At 36.5% G+C, this 23,904-nt stretch overlaps 1 protein-coding gene across 10 annotated transcripts in view; it reads left to right on the forward strand.

Moving 5' to 3' along the window:
* Positions 1-23,904, forward strand: part of INTU (inturned planar cell polarity protein) — a 97,383-nt gene that overhangs the window by 34,923 nt on the left and 38,556 nt on the right. For 5 of the 10 annotated variants that reach the window (XM_024356292.3, XM_024356291.3, XM_024356289.3 and 2 more), the window contains 4 exons: positions 5,024-5,142; positions 10,116-10,205; positions 20,427-20,504; positions 23,700-23,889. In XM_024356292.3, the coding sequence (XP_024212060.1) occupies positions 5,024-5,142; positions 10,116-10,205; positions 20,427-20,504; positions 23,700-23,889 (477 nt within the window). The remainder of the gene's footprint in view (positions 1-5,023; positions 5,143-10,115; positions 10,206-20,426; positions 20,505-23,699; positions 23,890-23,904) is intronic. The other 5 variants (XM_024356293.3, XM_054683369.2, XM_024356290.3 and 2 more) reach the window with 3 other exon arrangements.

A 23,904-nucleotide genomic window follows, 5' to 3' on the forward strand; every position in this document is an offset into this window, starting at 1 on the left:
CATTTTTATCACCTCAAAAAATTTCCTCTGTGCTCTGTTACAATCAATCCCCTCCTGCTATTAATAGCTTTTAATGCAGGGGGATGTAGCATTAACTTTCTTCCATAGGTTGTAAATAGTTTTTATGTTTTACATATTATTTTTTAAATTCATTTTCAATGTTTATTGAATACCTACTTTTTGTCTAGCATAATATCAGATATTTGGTATTTTTATTTGCAGGTAAAGGACATAATCCTAGTAAAGATAAGTAAAATGTTTAAGTTCACATAGCTAGTAACTGACAATTTCTATTTAAGCTGAAGTGTTTCCAAATTCTATGCCCTTTCTTTGATACCAGGTTACCTTTCAACATCAATGTTTTGAGGCTGTTAATTGTTTTGTTCAAGTTTTATCTTTTATTGGTTTCTTGTCTGCTTTGCCTATTCATAATTAAGAAAGATATAGAAATCTCCCCCTCTGATGAGGATTTGTCCATTTTTCCCTCCAGTTCTAAATATTTATGCTTTATATATTTTGAGACAATTTTGTTAGGTGCATTAATGTTTAGAATTATTAAATCTTCCTGGAGAAAACTAAACTTTTTGACATCATGATATGATCCTCTCCACCCTAGTTTGTTTCTGTCTTAAAGTCCTTTTTTAACATTAACGTTTTAAAAATAATATTTAATATCATAGAGCTCTATTTTATAAGTATTTGAATTTTTTTTCTTTCTTTTTCTCAGTCCGTGTCTTTATGTATTTGACATATCTTTTACATGCAGCCTGTTTCCAATCTGGCAGTCTCTGTCTTCTAACAGACAAACTTAGTGAGTCCATTTATAGAGATTACTGATATATTTGAATTCATGTCTGCTATCTTCTTTAAAAATTTCTACTGGAACTGCTTTTTCTGTGATATTTTTCTTATCTATTTTTCGTTGCTTGTATCATTATTCTTGCTATATACTCTTTCTGTTTTTTAAATGATTACACTTAAAATTTAACATGATATTTGTCTTAACAGATACTAAAGTGAAACACTATCTTAACCCCTTTTCAAATAATTCAAAGCCCTTAATACACCTTAGCTTCAGTTACCCTTCCTTTACTCATGTGCTATTGTCATCAATATTTTAGTGCTATCTCTTTTCTCCATCATCTATAATTATACTACTACTACTTATTATTATTACATTTTATACACCAAAAAATTTATAAATTAAGTATATATTATACAATATATAAATGATATATGTAAATATAATTATATACTGCATATATTTATATGTTTGTTTTTAATATAAATATTATGTATTTCATACAGCTGTACCTAGTTTAAATTTACAATTGTGCCTCACTTTTTCTTTACTCATCATCCTCTTACATCGGAAACTGTCTTTATTGGATCATTATTTTCTTCCTAAAACATATTTTAAATATTTCTTTTTAGTGAAAGTGTGTTGGTGATCAATTCTTTTTGTTGTTATTTATCTGATGATGTCTTCTTTTACCTCTTCCTGAAAGGTAGCTTGATAATTCTAGATTGTATTCATCTGGGTAGGCTACTTGCTATAACAAACAATCCTAATGTCTCAGTGGCTTAACATGATGAAAGGTTAGATCTCATTTCATTTAACTGTTCCTGGTCATGTGGCTCAGTGACTCCAGCCTTTCTTCTAGTGTTCCTATTATTCCCAAGGGCTTAGGAGTCCTCTGTTAGATCCTTTGCATCTAGCTGGCCAATGAGAGAAGAGAGAAGGCAGGCAGTATCACATGGGACATTTTGGAGACCTGACTTGAAAGAAGTAACATCATTTCTGCTCGTGTTCCATCGGGTAGAATTAGTCACATGGTCTATCCATACGCAAGGAAGTAAGAAATGTAGCCTTCCTGTGTGGCCAGGAAGAAGATCAAGTGAATACATGGGATTGCTTGTGCCACCTAAGTAGATAGTTATTTTCTCTAATCTGTTTGAAGATAGTATCCCTTTGTCTTTTGACCTCTATTATTGCTGTTAAGAAGTCTACTGTCAGTCTATCATTCCTTTGTAAGGAATATGCCTTTTCTAGTGTTTGTTCAGCTTTTAGTATTCTGTGCCCAAACTGTTGTTTAATCTCTCCATTGTGTTTTCTGTTTAAACAATTATATATTTATTTTTAGAAGTTTCTGAATAGTGCTTAATCAACATTTCAAATCTGTCGTGATATCCCCGGTGGTCTCTTGTTGCTTGCTCATCTTTGTGACTCTATACTTGTAGACTCTATACTCTATTCTAGATCTACTAGATTCTACTAGCTCTGGTCCTAAGAGGATTCTCACTTGTAATGGTTTGCCTTCTTATGTCCTTGGGGATCTTTGACTAAACTTATTGCTTGATGTTATCTTTGGGAGTCTTGTCATTCTAATGAGGGGATGCTCTCCTCCAGAGATAATTTATTTCTTCTGCTTTTGCCACTGACCTAGGATATTTCAGCCTTACTTGAGGGTATGGGCTTAATACAGTGGTTCTAGGCTCAGCTCACCTACCTTGTTCCTAGCCCAGTACTCAGTGTCCTGATGGAAGCTGTCGTGGGAATCAGCCCTCAGGACAGCCCTGCTTCTGTCTTTCTGCCCACCACTCAACACTCCCAGCAGAGACCCTAACTTGCTCTGCAGTAATGGAGGAAGTTAGAAGGTTGTCCTTGGAAACCTCTCTGCTTCTTGCATGTCAGCAATTTGAAAAGTATGTTCTGGCCATGGATCTGGTTTTACAGCGCAAGGGTCTCTCAAAGCATCTAGTCAAACATAATGCTTTGAACAGAAGTGATATTTAAAATGTTTTTAACTAATCTGTATCTATTTCTTTTTGAAATCCTTCCAGTCTGTATTCTCAATGCTAAAGCTATTTTATCCAAAAGGATGCATTTCCTTGTGTTGCTTCATATATCAAAATTTAGTGAATAATCAAAATGGCAAAGAAGGAATTTACCTAGACACATTTTTTTAATTTTCTGTGTTCTGAAAAATACATACAGACCTAGAGTTAATAATTCTAATTTCTTGTGTGTAGTACTGATCCTTTATATTTTTAAAACAAATGAAATATTTAAGCATTTGTTATATAAAACATACAACAAATTTCCGGGACGATAACATCCTGAATCTTTCTAAGTCGTTTTGGAGTAAGATACTGCTAAGACCTTTTGTCATCCTTGCCTTTCTTTCCATGGGAAAGTGTGTAGATGTTTCTCAAAAGAACAGGTTTCTGTCTGTTGCCAGCCCTGTATCAACATTGTAATTAAGAGAGGCTTTTATTCTTATTGAACAGAGTGGAAGCTGCTGCAAATGCATGCTACTAATAAGTGCTTAAAAATACAGCTAATTAAATTGGTTAGGAACCATAGAGCTTGCCAGGTCTTTAATAGTGAGGCTTTTATGACTGGAATAGAGACCTTCTCAAAAGACCTTTTTTAACTGGTATGGCTTAATTTATAACAAAATGTCATAAGGTCATTTTGTTTTCTGTGAGTTACATATTTAATAAAAGCTTATCTTCTTCAAGTCACAAGATTTCAAAATGTAAAGACCATAAGCTTGGAGATTTCGAAAAACTATTCAAAGAGTATATGGGGGTTTTTTTTGTTTAAAGTAGTGTATGGTATTTTGGCTAAATGCAATAAAATTATTTATTGGCCAAGATTTAAATCTATTAAGTAGACAACAGAAGATCTTAACTGATATTTAACTTAATTTCTAGATATAAAATAATGTTTTGTAACTTTTTTACACTAGAATTACTGCAATACAATTTTAGTTGTTAGGCAGAGTGTATTTGGCCAGCATATTCTATAGCAATTTGCATATATTGAATGTGCTTACTAAGTATAAAAAGCAGATGTCTCCAATTTATTTATATTTGTCATAATGTAAAAGTTGGCAAGACATGGAGACCATATCATGTAATTATTTATTGTATAGCGAGACCACAGCAAGATATATAATACTCTTTAGAGAGCTGGAGAACCAGAGAAAATATATGATACTATTTAAGGAGTTTGGGTTTTCAATAGTGGCAATATTAATGTTTATGGATACAGTCATTAAACAGGGCAACTGGAAGCTACTCTGAATTCTTCATGGTTCCTCTCTTAACATTTTCATTTTGCCTGCTTTTAATTTTCCTTGTGAGAGAAATAAATGTTGCTTTAAGTAACAACAAAAAATGAGGTACAGAATGGTTCATCTCTTTGTATGAAAGTATTAGCACAGCGCTAATTTTTTGAAGTTTGTCATTTTATTTTGTAAAAACTATCTGTTTCCCGGGACATGCTCTTCTTGAAAACAGAAAAATATAAAGCATTTTTTGAATTTTCCTGTATGTCTAGTATTTTCCATGATTTAAAATAAAATATGCTCTTTTAAAGTTTGAATTCAGATTAGTTTGTGGTATACACAGTGTTTCTAATTTGACAAATAAGATTTTATAATATCGTGACACTTTTCTCTTATTATCTATATTATAATTTAGTTCTGTATTCTCACTTTGTAAGTTTAATTGCTGTCTTGGCTTGGATTTAATGATTTCACCAAAAATGTTGAATATTGTCTTTTAAAAAATAATGTAAAAGTAATTAAATTTAAAGACTCTTAATAGTTACTTGTGGTACCTGTGTAGCTATGTAACCACAGGGGACGAGAATAACTGTATAGTATTAACAAACTATAATAAAATATTAGTACTATAAATTATTATTAAAGAGATTAAAGTTTAAAACTTTTAAATGAATTGTAATGTAAATTAATCAGTATCCTACTTAGTATATTATTTGTTATTATGACTAATTTCGACAGTCTCTAACTTATTTTCAAGTGTAGTCTTTTACATGCTAGTTAATGTGTTAAAATTCCAAGCATAGTTCTCCCCTTGTGTCTGAACAAAACTCCCACTGAAGCTGAAAGGATTCATTTTTTGTTCTTTTCTTAATACAAAGTTTGAACTTGTCCTGACAAAGATAATGGTTGGAAAATTGGGTGGTTTGATCATTTGTTTCATTTAACAGCAGGAAATTCTTTATCATTATCCAATGTCTGAAGCATCTCAGAAACTTAAAAGTGTGAGAGGGATTTTTCTCACACTCTGTGACATGCTGGAAAACGTAACTGGGACACAAGTTACTAGGTAATAATTTTTATTAAGCTTTAATTCTGTTTTTTTCAAGTTCTTTTATTTCACCCTGACAAAATGCTAAAACAAGTATCTGGTATACAAATATACTTGTATCTACAATGTATGTATTATATACATTATAGTCTATAATGTATGTATATACACGTATATATCTATACATTATAGATAACGAGCTCTGCAGAATGTCTGCAGATTTTTGCTTCATCTAAGTTATTTCTACCAGTCATCTATTTGAAGTGTAGATTCTCAACACAGCTGTAGATCTGAGTGTTTTGGCACATTTTAAAAAACACTTGGGCCTATATTTATTATTTCTTCATGAAGATGTATCTTTTAAGCATGGCATTATTATGAATCTCAGCTTTTTCATGTTTCTATCTTGATTGTTAACTTCCTAGGCAATACCTTTGTGGCAAACAGAATTGGCAAGAATGACTGAACACCAAAATTGGTCATATAGTTAGGACATATTCTGTTCTTACAACAATGATAGAAAAATACAAAATGTTCTTTAGGAGGGCTATTCATAATCTGTGAATTTTCCTACCCTTCCACCCTTCAAAATCTCCAATGTCTGTTATTCCACATTCTATGTCCATGTGTACACATTATTTAGCTCCCATTTGTCCCTTTAATCTAACTTGATTTAGGTTAAAGGCTTAAAAGGAAGACTTGACACTATAAAAATGCTAGAGGAAAACCTAGGAAAAATGCTTCTGGACATTGGCCTAGGCAAATAATTCATGACTAAGACCTCAAAAGCAAATGCAGCAAAACCAAAAATAGACAAATAGGACAGATGCATTCATCATCAGTGTAGTTAATGATGGATGAGCAAGATTGATGTCAAATAATTTTATATTTAGAACTCTTAATATAGTCAATTATAGAGTCAAATACCCATTCCATTGATTTATTAAGCCCCGACATTGAAATGCCATAGTTAATTTATGGGAGGAAAAGGCTCAAAGCTTTTAGGTTTTGTGTTTTTTTTCATAAAATAAATCTAAGAATTATAAACAATTTTTCTTCCTTATTATTTCAACAATTTTAGACTTTACAAGGAAATTTTATCTCAAATTTCAACAGCCTCCGTAATACTGAGAAAATATCAAGTTGGATTTTCTAGGCTTTAACTTTTTTTCCCCCATATTCAGGTAGAAATGACATTTCTATGATTTTAAAAGAGGTAGAATCTACAAGGCAATAGACAGAAGAATTTTATGTTTTAACTAATTAAAAGTCATGTTTAACTATGTGACTTTAATATAGTGTATATACAAACTGTTAGTTTATTTTCAATACAGTAGTACTGGAGCCTCTATTTAGTTTATAAATTTGGGTTCATAAAAGCATATTGCAGGCCTCTTTTTATTTTTTAAAAATCTTTATTGAGATATAGTACATAAGTGATACAATTCACCCATTTGAAGTGCATGTGTAATCCTAAAATTGGTATGGAACCAAAAAAGAGCCTGAATAGCCAAAGCAGTCCTAAGCAAAAAGAACAAAACTTGGAGGCATCACATCACCTGACTTCAAATTATACTACAAGGCTTTCTATAGTAACCCAAAACAGCACGGTACTGATATAAAAATAGACATAGATCAATGGAACAGAACAGAGAACACAGAAATAAAGCCACATGCCTATAGACAATTGACCTTTGACAAAGTTGACAAAAATATACACTGGGGAAAGCACACCCTATTCAATAAATGGTGCTGGGAAAGTTGGATAGCCATATGCAGAAGAATGAAACTGAACCCATCTCTCTCACCATATACAAAAATGAACTCAAGTTAGATTAAAGACTTAAGTGTAATGCCTGACACTATAAAAATGCTAGAAGAAAACCTAGGAAACACTCTTCTGGACTTTGGCCTAGGCAAATAATTCATTAGTAAGACCTCAAAAGCAAATGCAACAAAACCAAAAAATAGATAAGTAGGTCTTAATTAAACTGAAAAGTTTCTACACAGCAAAAGAAATAGTCCAGAGTCAATAGATAGCCTGCGGAATGAGAGAAAATATTTGCAAATTGCACATCCACCAACTGACTAATATCCAGAATCTATATAAGGAACTCAGACAACTCAACAAGAAAACAACAAATAACCCCATTAAAAAGTGGGCAAAGGACATGAACAGACATTTTTTAAAAGAAGACATACAAATGGATAACGTGCATATGAAAAAATGCTCATCACTAATCATCAGAGAAATGCAAATTAAAAGCACAATGAGATAACATCTTACTCCAGTCAGAATGGCTATTATTAAAAGGTCAAAAAATAACAGATGCTGGTGAGGATGCAGAGAAAAGGGAATGCTTATACAGTGCTGGTGGAATTGTAAATGAGTACAACCTCTACAGAAAACAGTATGGAGATTTCTCAAAAAACTAAAAATAGAACTACAATTTGATCCAGTAACCCCATGACTGGGTATATAACCAAAGGAAAAGAAATCATTACATCAAAAAGGTACCTGCACTCATATATTTATGAGTGCTATTCACAATAGCAAAGATAATGGAATCAATCTAAGCATCCATCAACAGATGACTGGATAAAGAAAATGTGGTGTATGTATATACTATGGAATAAAAAAGAACAAATAAATAAATGGAGTAAATTAAATAAATAAATGGAATAAATAACAGAGAATGAAATCATGTCATTTGCAGCAACGTAGATAGAACTGGAGGCCATTATCTTAAGTGAAACAACTCAAACAGAAAGTCAAATATTACATATTCTCACTTATAAATGGGGGCTAAATAATGTATACACATGGACATAGAGTGTAAAATAACAGACACTGGAGCTTTTGAAGGGCGGGAGGGGAGTCAGAAATGAAAAACTACTTAATGGATACAATGTACACTCCTCAGGTGATGGTTACACTAAAAGCCCAGACTTCACCACCATGCAACATCCATCTATTAAAACTGTACTTGTACCCCCTAAATATATACAAATAATAAGTTTTAAAGTGTACAAGTAAATGCTTTTTGGTGTATTCACAGATATGCGCAACCCTCATCAAACTCAATTTTAAAACATTTTTCTCACCTCAGAAAGAAATCCTATACCCTTTAGCTCAGCCAGCCCAACCCCTGGGCAACTGCTAATCTACTTTCCATTCCTATAGATATCCCTGTTCTGGATATTACATATGAATGGAATCATATAATGTGTGGCTATTTGTGACTGGCTTCTTTCATTTAGCATAAGGAGGTGCATTCCTCCTTTTCAGTCTCATTAGAAAGAAAATTTAAGTTTCTCTGTGCGGTGTTGCTTTTTTTTTTTTTTTTTTTTGCCTTTATTTTTTCTACTGTAAAGAATAGATGTTATTTTACCTAATATTTAGATTTTGTTATTAACCATGAGATATGGGTTAATTGTGGAAAGCAGTAAATACAGCTAGAAAAACTTTTTTAAGAAGGTAATAAATATGAAAATTATTTTAGGGGTTCCTTAGCAATGTGTGTATCTTTTGTTGCATACACACTTTTTAAACTATAGTAATATTAGTATACTATAAGAGGCTAATATTTGTCTGAAAGTGTATGCATTTCTAAAAGTATTAAGACAAAAGCAATGTTCTGTGTGAAAAAATTTATTTTATAATTTATATTTTAAATTCCACACACTTAAGTTCTCTTTATTATCATAGTTCATTATTGTTTCTCTTTTTAGAACATAATTAAATTTTTAAAACTTCACTGAAGTATAATGAAGTAAACTGAACATATGTAAAATGTACAATTTGAGTAGTTTCCACATAGGTGTATACCCTGAAACTATCGACGCAGTGAATACATTCATCACCCCAAAAGTTTCCTTGAGAACACATTTAAATCTGACTTACATTTTGGTTACTTGTTTATATATTTGTGTCCCATACTGATTGTCATCTCAGCTGGGACTACATCTTCCTTTCTTTAGCAAATCATCTTCATAAATAGGCAGTCACAAAATATTTGTTAAATTAACCAACTGAGATGAAGCTTTCTTTTATTTTGTTTTTGAGACAGGGCCTCGCTTTGTCACCCATGCTGGAGTGCATGGTGCAATCATGGCTAACCGCAGCCTTGACCTCCCAGCCTCAAGTGATCTTCCCATCTCACTCCCCACCCCAAGTAGCTAGGGACTACAGGACCACTCCACTACACCCAGCTAATTTTTTTTTTTTTTTTTTAAGAGATGCGGTCTTACTTTGTTCCCCAGGCTGGTCTCAAACTCCTGGGCTCAAGTGATCTTCCCACTTTAGCTTCCCTTAAGTGCTGGGATTATAGGTATGATCCACTGCACCCAGTTTTGAAGCTTTCTTTTGGAAAAAAAAATTATATTTAGTCACTTAATGTTAGCAAGAGAATTTCAACTTTTTTTTTTTTTCTATAATAGGTCTACTTTTGTTTGGCCTAGAGTTTTCTTTTTTCTTTTTTTGAGATAGAGTCTCACTGTGTCACCTAGGCTGGAGTGCAGTGGCACAATCTTGGCTCACTGCAACCTCCGCCTCCTGGGTTCAAGCACTTCTCATACCTCAGCCTCCCTAGTAGCCGGGATCACAGGCATGCACCACCCCACCAGGCTATCTTTTGTAATTTTAGTAGAGACAGAGTTTTGCCAAGTTGGCCAGGCTGTTCTCGAACTCCTGACCTCAAGAGATCCATCTGCCTTGGTCTCCCAAAGTGCTGGGATCATAGGTGTGAGCCACCACACCCAGCCTGGCCTAGAGTTTTCTGTTTTTTGTTTTTTTTTTTTTAATATGTTGGAGTATATTTTTGCTGTCATATAATTCCTTGCGTTTTTTATGTGACAGGAATATGAAAAGAAATCACTTATTAAGTATGTAGTTCTTAAATCATACCATATGCAATCTTTTATGAATTATACTTATAATTTTATGACATTTAAAGGTATTCTAACCTTATTTTGAATTTATTGTTTCTTAGCTCATCCCTCCTTTTAAATGGAAAACAAATTCATGTGGCTTATTGGAAAGAATCTGACAAGTTGTTGCTAATTGGCCTGCCTGCTGAAGAGTAAGTTGAGGTTTTTGCTTACCTTAAAATCATTTCAAAATAATGTTAACTTTTGTTTTGTTAAAATTATTACATTTTTGTCAAAAGACAAACTCCTTGAACAGTTTTACAGTTTAAAGATCTATTGTACTAGTAAAATAGTTACCTGTGTTCGTTTGGTATGAATAATGCAGAAAGGTACCATGAAGCCTCAGCTGGGCCAGTTAGTAAGGGTGGGGCTGTCAATACACTTGCTTCTTTTGTGGTCAGTAGAGAGGTGGCTGAGAGATGAGCTCTGCCTCTGCTTAAATTTTTGACAACATTGTGATTTGGATTTTGCACATTTACAGTTTTTTACTGTTGGAGGTTTTGCAGAATTAAGGGTCAGCAGAAGGGTATTTTGCCCTGATGTTGAGCATCTTTGACAAAATAAGGTATATGTAACTCTAAAGTGACTTCTCTAATGGTACATCTTATATTATCATGGTCTCCCTCTTAACTTTTTTGTGAGTATTTTGAAGTATACATTATTTTAATAGTTGGAGGTAAAAGCAGGATTGACATTATAATAAACTGACCTTGTGCTCCAGGGACTGCATTAGGTACTTTATATTTATTAAACTCATTTAATCTTCAAAATCACTTCCAGACGTACTTAGTGATTATTGGCTCCATTTTCCATGTGAGGAAAGTAAAATCAAAAGAGGGTTCAGTAACTTGCCAAAGCTCGCATAATCAGCAAGAGGCAGGATTGGGAATTGAATGTGGGTCCGTCTGAATTCTTTCTACAACATTGATTCCCTAACGTCATAGGACATTGAAAACTAAGGGAGAAATAGACTACAAGTATAGAGAATGGCCCTAAAGAGATAGACTTAACTACTATTATAATAGTGTTGTGTTCCTGTTCAATGGTTTTTAAAACTTGTAATTTAGACTTTTGCCTACTTTAAAAAGTATTCAGACAACTTTTATTAAGTAATTAAACACACTTTAGTTTTCTCCTTTGGTCTGTAGAATCATAGCGTATGGTCTACAAAATAGGAATCAAATATCAAAATAAATACTATAATATGTGATGGATACAACTTCAGAGAATACCAGTTGAGATAAATTTTCTCTTGATGTTGCTTCAAGCTTCCCAAGAAAGAAAAAGATGTACCAGAAAGATGCATTATCTAGCCAATCTGAACATGAATATGACTATTTTTTATTATTAATGAATTTGTTAACCAGATTTCCTTCATTATATAGCAGTGTATTCATTTTTTATTGCTGTGTAACAAATCATTCCCAAAAACATAGGGGTAATTTAAACTTAAATAGTAAACATTTATTAACACAAAGGTGTTTTCGTGGTTCAGGAATCCAGGAGTAACCTAGCAGGTAATTCTGCCTCAAGGTCTTTTCTTGAGGTTACAGTCCAGTGTTGGCCAGGGATAGACTTATCTGAAGGCTTTAACTGGAGCTGGAGAATCTGCTTCCAAAGTGGCTTACACACATGGCCATTGTCAGGAGGCCTAGTTTCTTGCCACATGGACCTCTCCATGTAGCTGCTTGGGTATCCTCATAACATGTCAACTGGCTTCCTCCAAAGTGGCGAGCCAAAAGACAGAAAGAGGGGGATGCTACAAGACCTTTTATGGCTTAGTCTTAAAAGTGATATACTGCCATTTCCACAATATTTCTAATTTCCACCATTCTGTTTGTTAGAATTGAGTTACTAAGCTCAGCCCACACTCATGGGGAGAGGAATTAAGCCTCACTTCTTGAGGGGAAGAGTATCAAAGAATTTGTGGACCTATTTTACCATCACAAACAGAAATTCCAAAGATGGCTACAGTGAAAAATATCAAAATGATTATGTTTTGAAGGTAACTTTAATTTTGGACAGAAAGAAATATAATCCACCATAAATGTGGGGTTCAAATCTTTTTACATGGGGGGGATAATGGCGCTGTGACATATACTAGATGAGGGCACTCTTTAACCAGCCACACAAGAGAAAAATATGTGTTTTTCTGTCTAAAATACGATACTGAAACCTTCTCAGAGACTGTCCTTTGGGTTTGGATTATGAAGAACGAAGGAGTTGTTTAGAAAGTATGGCTCTACAGCCAGGCAGTGGCTCACACCTATAATCCTAGCACTTTGGGAGGCCAAGGCTGGCGGACTGCTTGAGCTCAGGAGTTCAAGACCAGCCTAGGTAACATGGTGAAACCCCGTCTCTTCAGAAAATACAAAAATTAGCCAGGCACGGTGGCATGCACCTGTAGTTCCAGCTACTTGGGAGGCTGAGGTGGGAGGATTGCTTGGGCCTTGGAGGCAGAGGTTGCAGTTAGCTGTGATGCTGCCACTGTACTCCAGCCTGGGTGACAGAGCAAGACAATGTCTCAAAAAAAAAAAAAAAAAGAGAGAGGCAGGAGTCAAGATGGCCGAATAGGAACAGCTCCAGTCTACAGCTCCCAGCGTGAGCGATGCAGAAGATGGGTGATTTCTGCATTTCCATCTGAGGTACCGGGTTCATCTCACTAGGGAGTGCCAGACAGTGGGCGCAGGTCAGTGGGTGCAGCGCACCATGCGCAAGCCGAAGCAGGGAGAGGCATTGCCTCACTCGGGAAGCGTAAGGGGTCAGGGAGTTCCCTTTCCTAGTCAAAGAAAGGGGTGACAGACGGCACCTGGAAAATCGGGTCACTCCCACCCCAATACTGTGCTTTTCCAACAGGCTTAAAAAAAGGCGCACCAGGAGATTATATCCCGCACCTGGCTCAGAGGGTCCTACGCCCACGGAATCTCGCTGATTGCTAGCACAGCAGTCTGAGATCAAACTGCAAGATGGCAGCAAGGCTGGGGGAGGGGAGCCCACCATTGCCCAGGCTTGCTTAGGTAAACAAAGCAGCCGGGAAGCTCGAACTGGGTGGAGCCCACCACAGCTCAAGGAGGCCTGCCTGCCTCTGTGGGCTCCACCTCTGGGGGCAGGGCACAGACGAAAAAAAAGACAGCAGTAACCTCTGCAGACTTAATGTCCCCATCTGACAGCTTTGAAGAGAGTAGTGGTTCTCCCAGCACGCAGCTGGAGATCTGAGAATGGGCAGACTGCCTCCTCAAGTGGGTCCCTGACCCCTGACCCCCGAGGAGCCTAACTGGGAGGCACCCCCCAGTAGGGGCAGACTGACACCTCACACAGCAGGGTACTTCTCTGAGACAAAATTCCAGAGGAACGATCAGACAGCAGCATTCACGGTTCACGAAAATCTGCTGTTCTGCAGCCACCGCTGCTGGTACCCAGGCAAATAGGGTCTGGAGTGGACCTCTAGCAAACTCCAACAGACCTGCAGCTGAGAGTCCTGTCTGTTAGAAGGAAAACTAACAAACAGAAAGGACATCCACACCAAAAACCCATCTGTACATCACCATCATCAAAGACCAAAAGTAGATAAAACCACAAAGATGGGGAAAAAACAGAGCAGAAAAACTGGAAACTCTAAAAAGCAGAGCGCCTCTCCTCCTCCAAAGGAACGCAGCTCCTCACCAGCAACGGAACACAGCTGGACGGAGAATGACTTTGACGAAATGAGAGAAGAAGGCTTCAGACGATCAAACTACTCCGAGCTACAGGAGGAAATTCAAACCAAAGGCAAAGAAGTTGAAAACTTTGAAAAAAATTTAGATGAATGTATAACTAGAATAACCAATACAGAGAAGTGCTTAAAGGAGCTGCTGGAGCTGAAAGCCAAGGCTCGAGAACTATGTGAAGAATGCAGAAGCCTCAGGAGCCGATGCGATCAACTGGAAGAAAGGGTATCAGTGATGGAAGAGGAAATGAATGAAATGAAGCGAGAAGGGAAGTTTAGAGAAAAAAGAATAAAAAGAAACGAACAAAGCCTCCAAGAAATATGGGACTATGTGAAAAGACCAAATCTACGTCTGATTGGTGTACCCGAAAGTGACAGGGAGAATGGAACCAAGTTGGAAAACACTCTGCAGGATATTATCCAGGAGAACTTCCCCAATCTAGCAAGACAGGCCAACATTCAGATTCAGGAAATACAGAGAACGCCACAAAGATACTCCTCGAGAAGAGCAACTCCAAGACACATAATTGTCAGATTCACCAAAGTTGAAATGAAGGAAAAAATGTTAAGGGCAGCCAGAGAGAAAGGTCGGGTTACCCACAAAGGGAAGCCCATCAGACTAACAGCGGATCTCTTGGCAGAAACTCTACAAGCCAGAAGAGACTGGGGGCCAATATTCAACATTCTTAAAGAAAAGAATTTTTTTTCAACCCAGAATTTCATATCCAGCCAAACTAAGCTTCATAAGTGAAGGAGAAATAAAATACTTCACAGACAAGCAAATGCTGAGAGATTTTGTCACCACCAGGCCTGCCCTAAAAGAGCTCCTGAAGGAAGCACTAAACATGGAAAGGAACAACCGGTACCAGCCGCTACAAAATCATGCCAAATTGTAAAGACCATCGAGGCTAGGAAGAAACTGCATCAACTAACGAGCAAAATAACCAGCTAACATCATAATGACAGGATCAAATTCACACATAGCAATATTAACTTTAAATGTAAATAGACTAAATGCTCCAGTTAAAAGACACAGACTGGCAAATTGGATAAAGAGTTAAGACTCATCAGTGTGCTGTATTCAGGAAACCCATCTCATGTGCAGAGACACACATAGGCTCAAAATAAAAGGATGGAGGAAGATCTACCAAGCAAATGGAAAACAAAAAAAGGCAGGGGTTGCAATCCTAGTCTCTGATAAAACAGACTTTAAACCAACAGAGATCAAAAGAGACAAAGAAGGCCATTACATAATGGTAAAGGGATCAATTCAACAAGAGGAGCTAACTATCCTAAATATATATGCACCCAATACAGGAGCACCCAGATTCATAAAGCAAGTCCTGAGTGACCTACAAAGAGACTTAGACTCCCACACATTAATAATGGGAGACTTTAACACCCCACTGTCAACATTAGACAGATCAATGAGACAGAAAGTCAACAAGGATACCCAGGAATTGAACTCAGCTCTGCACCAAGCGGACCTAATAGACATCTACAGAACTCTCCACCCCAAATCAACAGAATATACATTTTTTTCAGCACCACACCACACCTATTCCAAAATTGACCACATAGTTGGAAGTAAAGCTCTCCTCAGCAAATGTAAAAGAACAGAAATTATAACAAACTGTCTCTCAGACCACAGTGCAATCAAACTACAACTCAGGATTAAGAAACTCACTCAAAACTGCTCAACTACATGGAAACTGAACAACCTGCTCCTGAATGACTGCTGGGTACATAACGAAATGAAGGCAGAAATAAAGATGTTCTTTGAAACCAACGAGAACAAAGACACAACATACCAGAATCTCTGGGACACATTCAAAGCAGTGCGTAGAGGGAAATTTATGGCACTAAATGCCCACAAGAGAAAGCAGGAAAGATCCAAAATTGACACCCTAACATCACAATTAAAAGAACTAGAAAAGCAAGAACAAACACATTCAAAAGCTAGCAGAAGGCAAGAAATAACTAAAATCAGAGCAGAACTGAAGGAAATAGAGACACAAAAAACCCTTCAAAAAATTAATGAATCCAGGAGCTGGTTTTTTGAAAGGATCAACAAAATTGATAGACCGCTAGCAAGACTAATAAAGAAAAAAAGAGAGAAGAATCAAATAGATGCAATAAAAAATGATAAAGGGGATATCACCACCGATCCCACAGAAATACAAACTACCATCAGAGAATACTACAAACACCTCTACGCAAATGAACTAGAAAATCTAGAAGAAATGGATAAATTCCTCGACATATACACTCTCCCAAGACTAAACCAGGAAGAAGTTGAATCTCTGAATAGACCAATAACAGGATCTGAAATTGTGGCAATAATCAATAGTTTACCAACCAAAAAGAGTCCAGGACCAGATGGATTCACAGCCGAATTCTATCAGAGGTACAAGGGAGAACTGGTACCATTCCTTCTGAAACTATTCCAATCAATAGAAAAAGAGGGAATCCTCCCTAACTCATTTTATGAGGCCAGCATCATTCTGATACCAAAGCCAGGCAGAGACACAACCAAAAAAGAGAATTTTAGACCAATATCCTTGATGAACATTGATGCAAAAATCCTCAATAAAATACTGGCAAACTGAATCCAGCAGCACATCAAAAAGCTTATCCACCATGATCAAGTGGGCTTCATCCCTGGGATGCAAGGCTGGTTCAATATATGCAAATCAATAAATGTAATCCAGCATATAAACAGAGCCAAAGACAAAAACCACATGATTATCTCAATAGATGCAGAAAAAGCCTTTGACAAAATTCAACAACCCTTCATGCTAAAAACTCTCAATAAATTAGGTGTTGATGGGACGTATTTCAAAATAATAAGAGCTATCTATGACAAACCCACAGCCAATATCATACTGAATGGGCAAAAACTGGAAGCATTCCCTTTGGAAACTGGCACAAGACAGGGATGCCCTCTCTCACCACTCCTATTCAACATAGTGTTGGAAGTTCTGGCCAGGGCAATTAGGCAGGAGAAGGAAATAAAGGGTATTCAATTAGGAAAAGAGGAAGTCAAATTGTCCCTGTTTGCAGATGACATGATTGTATATCTAGAACACCCCATTGTCTCAGCCCAAAATCTCCTTAAGCTGATAAGCAACTTCAGCAAAGTCTCAGGATACAAAATCAATGTACAAAAGTCACAAGCATTCTTATACACCAATAACAGACCAACAGAGAGCCAAATCATGAGTGAACTCCCATTCACAATTGCTTCAAAGAGAATAAAATACCTAGGAATCCAACTTACAAGGGACGGGAAGGACCTCTTCAAGGAGAACTACAAACCACTGCTCAATGAAATAAAAGAGGATACAAACAAATGGAAGAACATTCCATGCTCATGGGTAGGAAAAATCAATATCATGAAAATGGCCATACTATAAATTACCTTGGGCACAAGGTAATTTATAGATTCAATGCCATCCCCATCAGGCTACCAATGCCTTTCTTCACAGAATTGGAAAAAACTACTTTAAAGTTCATATGGAACCAAAAAAGAGCCCGCATCGCCAAGGCAATCCTAAGCCAAAAGAACAAAGCTGGAGGCATCACCCTACCTGACTTCAAACTATACTACAAGGGTACAGTAACCAAAACAGCATGGTACTGGTACCAAAACAGAGATATAAATCAATGGAACAGAACAGAGCCCTCAGAAATAATGCCTCATATCTACAACTATCTGATCTTTGACAAACCTGAGAAAAACAAGCAATGGGGAAAGGATTCCCTATTTAATAATTGGTGCTGGGAAAACTGGCTAGCCATATGTAGAAAGCTGAAACTGGATCGCTTCCTTACACCTTATACAAAAATTAATTCAAGATGGATTAAAGACTTAAACGGTAGACCTAAAACCATAAAAACCCTAGAAGAAAACCTAGGCATTACCATCCAGGACATAGGCATGGGCAAGGACTTCATATCTAAAACACCAAAAGCAGTGGCAACAAAAGCCAAAATTGACAAATGGGATCTGATTAAACTAAAGAGCTTCTGCACAGCAAAAGAAACTACCATCAGAGTGAACAGGCAACCTACAAAATGGGAGAAAATTTTTGCAACCTACTCATCTGACAAAGGGCTAATATCCAGAATCTACAATGAACTCAAACAAATCTACAAGAAAAAAACAAACAACCCCATCAAAAAGTCGGCGAAGGACATGAACAGACACTTCTCAAAAGAAGACATTTATGCAGCCAAAAAACACATGAAAAAATGCTCACCATCACTGGCCATCAGAGAAATGCAAATCAAAACCACAATGAGATACCGTCTCACGCCAGTTAGAATGGCAATCATTAAAAAGTCAGGAAACAACAGGTGCTGGAGAGGATGTGAAGAAATAGAAACACTTTGACACTGTTGGTGGGACTGTAAACTAGTTCAACCCTTGTGGAAGTCAGTGTGGTGACTCCTCAGGGATCTAGGACTAGAAATACGATTTGACCCAGCCATCCCATTACTGGGTATATACCCAAAGGACTATAAATCATGCTGCTATAAAGACACATGCACACGTATGTTTATTGCGGCACTATTCACAATAGCAAAGACTTGCAACCAACCCAAATGTCCAACAATGATAGACTGGATTAAGAAAATGTGGCATATATACACCATGGAATACTATGCAGCCATAAGAAAGGATGAGTTCATGTCCTTTGTAGGGACATGGATGAAATTGGAAATCATCATTCTCAGAAAACTATCGCAAGAACAAAAAACCAAACACCGCATATTCTCACTCATAGGTGGGAATTGAACAATGAGAACACATGGACACAGGAAGGGGAACATCACACTCTGGGGACTTTTGTGGGGTGGGGGGAGGGGGGAGGGATAGCTTTAGGAGGTATACCTAATGCTAAATGACAAGTTAATGGGTGCAGCACACCAGCATAGCACATGTATACATATGTAACTAACCTGCACATTGTGCACATGTACCCTAAAACTTAAAGTATAATAATAATAAAATAAAAAATAAAAATAAATAAAAGAAAAGAAATAAATTATGGGTTTACAAGGATTGGAGAACATCCAGAATGAGATGATTTAGGATGTAGCAGCAGAGTAGAACATGTCTCTTTAAGACTTTTGTAGCAGCCCAAAAGGCAAAAGAGAAGAAAGAGAATACAGTGGTGAGATAAAGGTAGCATAGGCAGTTAGAGAGAGGAAAGGCAGACCTGGATAAGGAACTGAGCAAAGGCTGTTCAACCACACTCTGATGACACCAGCCAAATCAGCTAGGCAGAGACAGTTTCCAGGTGAGTTTGTATCCTGAAGCCAACAAAGGACTGTCACTGCTGAGCTCCGGACCAAGGTTGTGCCACATGAGGGATGCTCTAGCCAATTTCTCAATCTTTATTAATCAGGGTGGGGGAAGGGAGGCCATCTTCCCTAAATATTTATGTCATTCCTCTCCTAAAGAACTTGGCTTGATAAGTTAGAATTAATTTGAAGATCCCCTTTATTCTCTTTCCTGAGCTTCCAGTGAAAAGTAAGCTTGAGCCATCTCTTTACCCTTCTCTTAAATGCTCACACCAACCTTTTGTTCCAGATTATTTTCCCTCTTCTATCTCATTTCACATAACTAAAAGATAGGTAGTATTATTCTCATTTATTCAAACTTGGAAATAGAGTATGGAGAGATCATGCATAAGCACCTCTTCAGTGTCAACTTACACATCTTCGTATCACCAACATTTTGCACGTGCTTTGTAATTGAACTCACAGCCCTGGGATTTTCTCCTCATCCATCTCAGTGCCATAGACTGCGTGTTTCCCTCCTCGCCTCTATGCCTTTTATAAGCAGGGTGAGAAAAGTGCTGTCCCACAGAATTTAGGGTGGGGCACATGATCGAGGGACATGTGTTTTCAGATGGGAAGATCACATTCCCGTGATGGCTGCAGTGAATAGCGGAAACCTAACCAGGAGGACAGTGTGGGGTAGTGGGAGAATAACTTTGGGTCTAAGAAGATAAGTGCTCACCGGCAGGCTCTACTCCCTTTCTACCCTTGCAGAAATTACATAATTTCTTGGACTTCTGTTTACTCATTTGTATAATGGGAATAATAAGAGCTACCTTATAAAATTCTTACAAGGCTTCAATGAGAAAATATAAGTCCATTTCTTTATTTCCTTTCTCCTACTTTCTTCCCATTCTCCATTTCAATTAAGAGTGTGTTTTTGTCACAGGATTTGGAGGCCCAGTTGATATGTGGGTAATACTAAAAAGTGTCAAGAATTTAGCATTTCTTTTTATGGGCCCAGGTCTTGTAAAAACTAGTTTATTTGCATTGATTTCATTTAATCCTCAGAATCAATCTGAGAAGGGCTTGGTGACTCTTGGCCTCATTTTACAGATGAAGAAACTGAACTTGAGAGACAGTTACATGATTTACAAATAAATGGTGTTATAAAATCCCGTTAGATTCATGCTGGAACTAAATCTAGAATAAAGTGATCAATGGTCATCGAAAGCGACCATTTTATACAGCTTTACTCAGAGTTGACACACATACTTTTCACATTCCGTATGTGTAAAATTCAAGGATGATCTACTTCTTTTAGATAAATGTCATTTGATTATGTTGTAAATTAATACGTGTAATTTTGCTTTTTTAGAGTTCCTCTTCCTCGTCTAAGGAACATGATAGAAAATGTCATCCGAACCTTAAAATTTATGTATGGTTCTTTAGATAGGTAAGTACTTCTTCAAATTGAATCTCAAGTTTTAATTATGTGATTCTAAGTCATCTTTTGCATTTAAGACCATTTCTTGCTTGACAGGTTAGTTATTTGTCTCTTTTCTCCTCCTCCCCTCTTTCCTCCTCCTCTTCCTTCCTCTTCCTCCTCCTCCTCCTTCCTTCTCCTCCTGTTCCTTCCCCCTTTCTCTTTCCTTATTCCTCCACCTCCTTCTTTTTCTCCTTCCTCTTCTTATTTTCTCATCTTTTATAACTGGCTTTTATGTTGCAACAGTAGACAGTTTTTCATTTGATTCATTTCCTTTTTTTTTTTTTTTTTCCTTTTTGGTCTCATATATGACTTTAGTGAAATTTCTTAGTGAATTAGTGATATAACCACAACTGTGTTCTGATTTGATATATTTCTGTAGGGGCAAATGTAAGAGTATTTCTTCATAACAGATACAGAAAAGAGAAAGACTTAAAATACATTTTTGTGTTTTTCTTTGCTTATAAGACCATCAAATTCACTATCCTGAAATATGCTTCTTTCTCAAAAAAATTTCTTTAGTAAAAAATTTATGCACTATTATTTAAAAAGACATACAGTAGAGACGGTATTGACTGGTTTTGTTCGTGTCCTTCCATATATTTTCTATACAATAAAAATATATTCCCTTTTTAATAAAAGTATGCTATGCATATTTTTCTGCTTCTTGCTTTTTTAACCTTCTTGATTGGAAGGCAGAAATTTGAGGTAACATTTAACATTTGAGCACATGAAATTGGGTATGGGAAATCAATTTTTCTCTTAGTGACTTTTGTTCTTGTATTTCTGAGGGCTAAAATGGTATCTTTATGTTTAAAGCCTTAGGAGTATATCAGTACAAAAATCCAAAGGCAGTGTATACATTTTTCCAAACCATAGTGATATCAGCTCTCTGTTTATCTATAGTGGATCTTTGTTCTCATTGTTCTCACAGTATCATGAAGGAATTTTCTGTGATTGTGTCATCTGGGAAAATTATCTAGTTTGCAGTGTTCTCTAGAGGAACTGCTGAGGAGGCACATCCCTGTCAAACCTGATTGCTTACCAACATTTTCCAGATAAGTGAGCTACAAAGAGCTGGGCATCCATAAATAGTGCTTTTACCTTTTACTAATAAGGAAATTTTTAACCAATGAAGAGTAAGAATGTGGTTATGAACTGCCTCTTTAAGTTTACTCAACAGAAGAAAACTTTGCCATATTTTGCCCTAATTGAAGCTTTCTGTTTTCATACAACCAGAGATTATCAAAGATTAAATTTTTGCAATGATTTTCATACATGAAAATAGTCCATTGGAGTTGTCCTACAAATTCCATTAGACTGGGAACAGAGGGACTTAATTTCTCTTTCATCTTGAAATTTATCTTCCATTGATAGTGGAAGTATCTTTTTGATGGCAGCAAATTTAACTCTTTTCTACTTCAAGTGAGAATTTAAAGAGCAAACTACAATAATAAATGTGAAGATCCATTGAGTTCTTAAAACCAAGAAGCACAGTGAATCCAGGATGTTATTAATAGACATTTTGTAATAATTTTTCATAACAACTTTTTTTCTGATTATGAAAGATATTAAGGGCCAATTGTGAAAAATTACAAAAAGACCAAAAAGTGTAGAGACTTGATTATCTTCTTAAAGTTGTGAGCTGGTTAATTCTCTATGAGCCACAGAAAACTGACTATATACTAACAGTTTGACGTTGTGACCAAATTAAAGCTATAACAATTTCCTTCACCATTCCCAACTAATTCATCAGCAAGTCCTGATCAGTCTGTCTTCAAAATCTCCAATCTGTCCATTTCTCTTTATCTTTACTATTGCCCTGTCCAGCCACTGCTATCTCTCACACACTACAGTAGCCTCCTAACTGGTCTCCTTCCCTTCATTCTTGCCACTTGAACTAATTTTCATATAGCAGCGTGATCTTTCTACAATATTATCTGGCTCCTACCTACCCCTCTGACTTCAGATATCAAACCACACGTGCCTCCTTTGCACTGTATTGCAAACACCCTGGCAAAGCTTTTCCCCAGCCCAGGGCTTTTGTACTTTTTCTTCTTGCTGGATCTTTCTGACATTGGAATATCAGCTCAAATGCCCTTTCTCAGAGATTCTTCTCCAACCATTCAACCTAAAATAGCCAATCTGTCACACCACCCATTCACATTGTGCTATTTTCTGCATAGTCCTTTATATGAATTTGTGTTTTTTACTTTTTGTTCATTTGCTGTCTTTCTCCATTAGAACATAAGCTTCATGGGAGCTCATTGTCTTTTGTCTTGATATTTTTACTGCCATACCTCCAGCAATGAGAATAGTGTCTGGAATGTAGTAGTCACTCAAATATTTGTTGGATGAATCAGCAAATAATTATTTTGATATGCCGATAGCATATGTACCTGCTATTTTGTCATTCAGTGAGCTGTTCCAATAAATGCTTGCAGCCAATGCTGTGTTACTTTTATATGGCTAAAACCAAGTATTTCGGTTTTTTCTGTCATTTTGTTTTTTGAGTTCTTTAATGTTATACCTTCAGTAGTAAAGAGGGGAGGAAATAACTTATGCTTATTATGTACTTACTGTTTACCAGTAAATAATAAGCATAATAAGAACTTATGCTTGTTATGTTCTAGGCATTCTGCATGTGAGCTAGTTTGTATTAACCCTGTTTTTACAGAGTTGGAAACCAAAGTTAGAGAAAGGTTAGGTGATTTGCCTGTGATAGCTACCTAGAAACAGCTGTGATAAGCCAGATCTGTTCTATTACAAAGTTCAAAATCTCTTTATCATTCCACGTTGCCTGAAAGATTTCAGGAGTTGTAAATGGTTAAAAGACAGTCAGAGGTAAAAACAACCTACATTTTTTACAAAAAGGGTACTTCAGCCCTTTCTGTTATAAATATGTCACTTGTGTTAGCCCTGTGGTTCTTCCATAGAGCCATCTACTTGATACACTTGAGAGTAGGTTTTAGGGTAAAAAGTTTGGACAGGGTGAATTTCTTTACACAATCCATCAGTAACATTCTAGCAGCAATTCTATTGAAGGAAGAGAGGAGTGAGGAAGATAGCCTATGTAGTTGGGAAAGATCCAGTTCCCTTAGGAGCACACAAAAAATGACCACCATTTCCATATGTCGTTCTAACTTACAGCTCTTATTTCTCCAGTGCCTTTTGCCAGATTGAGAATGTTCCTCGTTTGGATCATTTTTTTAACTTGTTCTTTCAAAGAGCACTTCAGCCTGCGAAACTGCATTCCAGCGCCAGTCCCAGTGCTCAGCAGTACGATGCTTCCTGTGCAGTACTTTTAGACAACCTCCCTGGAGTCCGGTGGCTCACACTTCCACTGGAAATCAAGGTAATCTTAGGTATT

Source organism: Pan troglodytes, chromosome 3, assembly GCF_028858775.2.
Source record: "Pan troglodytes isolate AG18354 chromosome 3, NHGRI_mPanTro3-v2.0_pri, whole genome shotgun sequence".
Lineage (NCBI taxonomy): Eukaryota > Metazoa > Chordata > Mammalia > Primates > Hominidae > Pan > Pan troglodytes.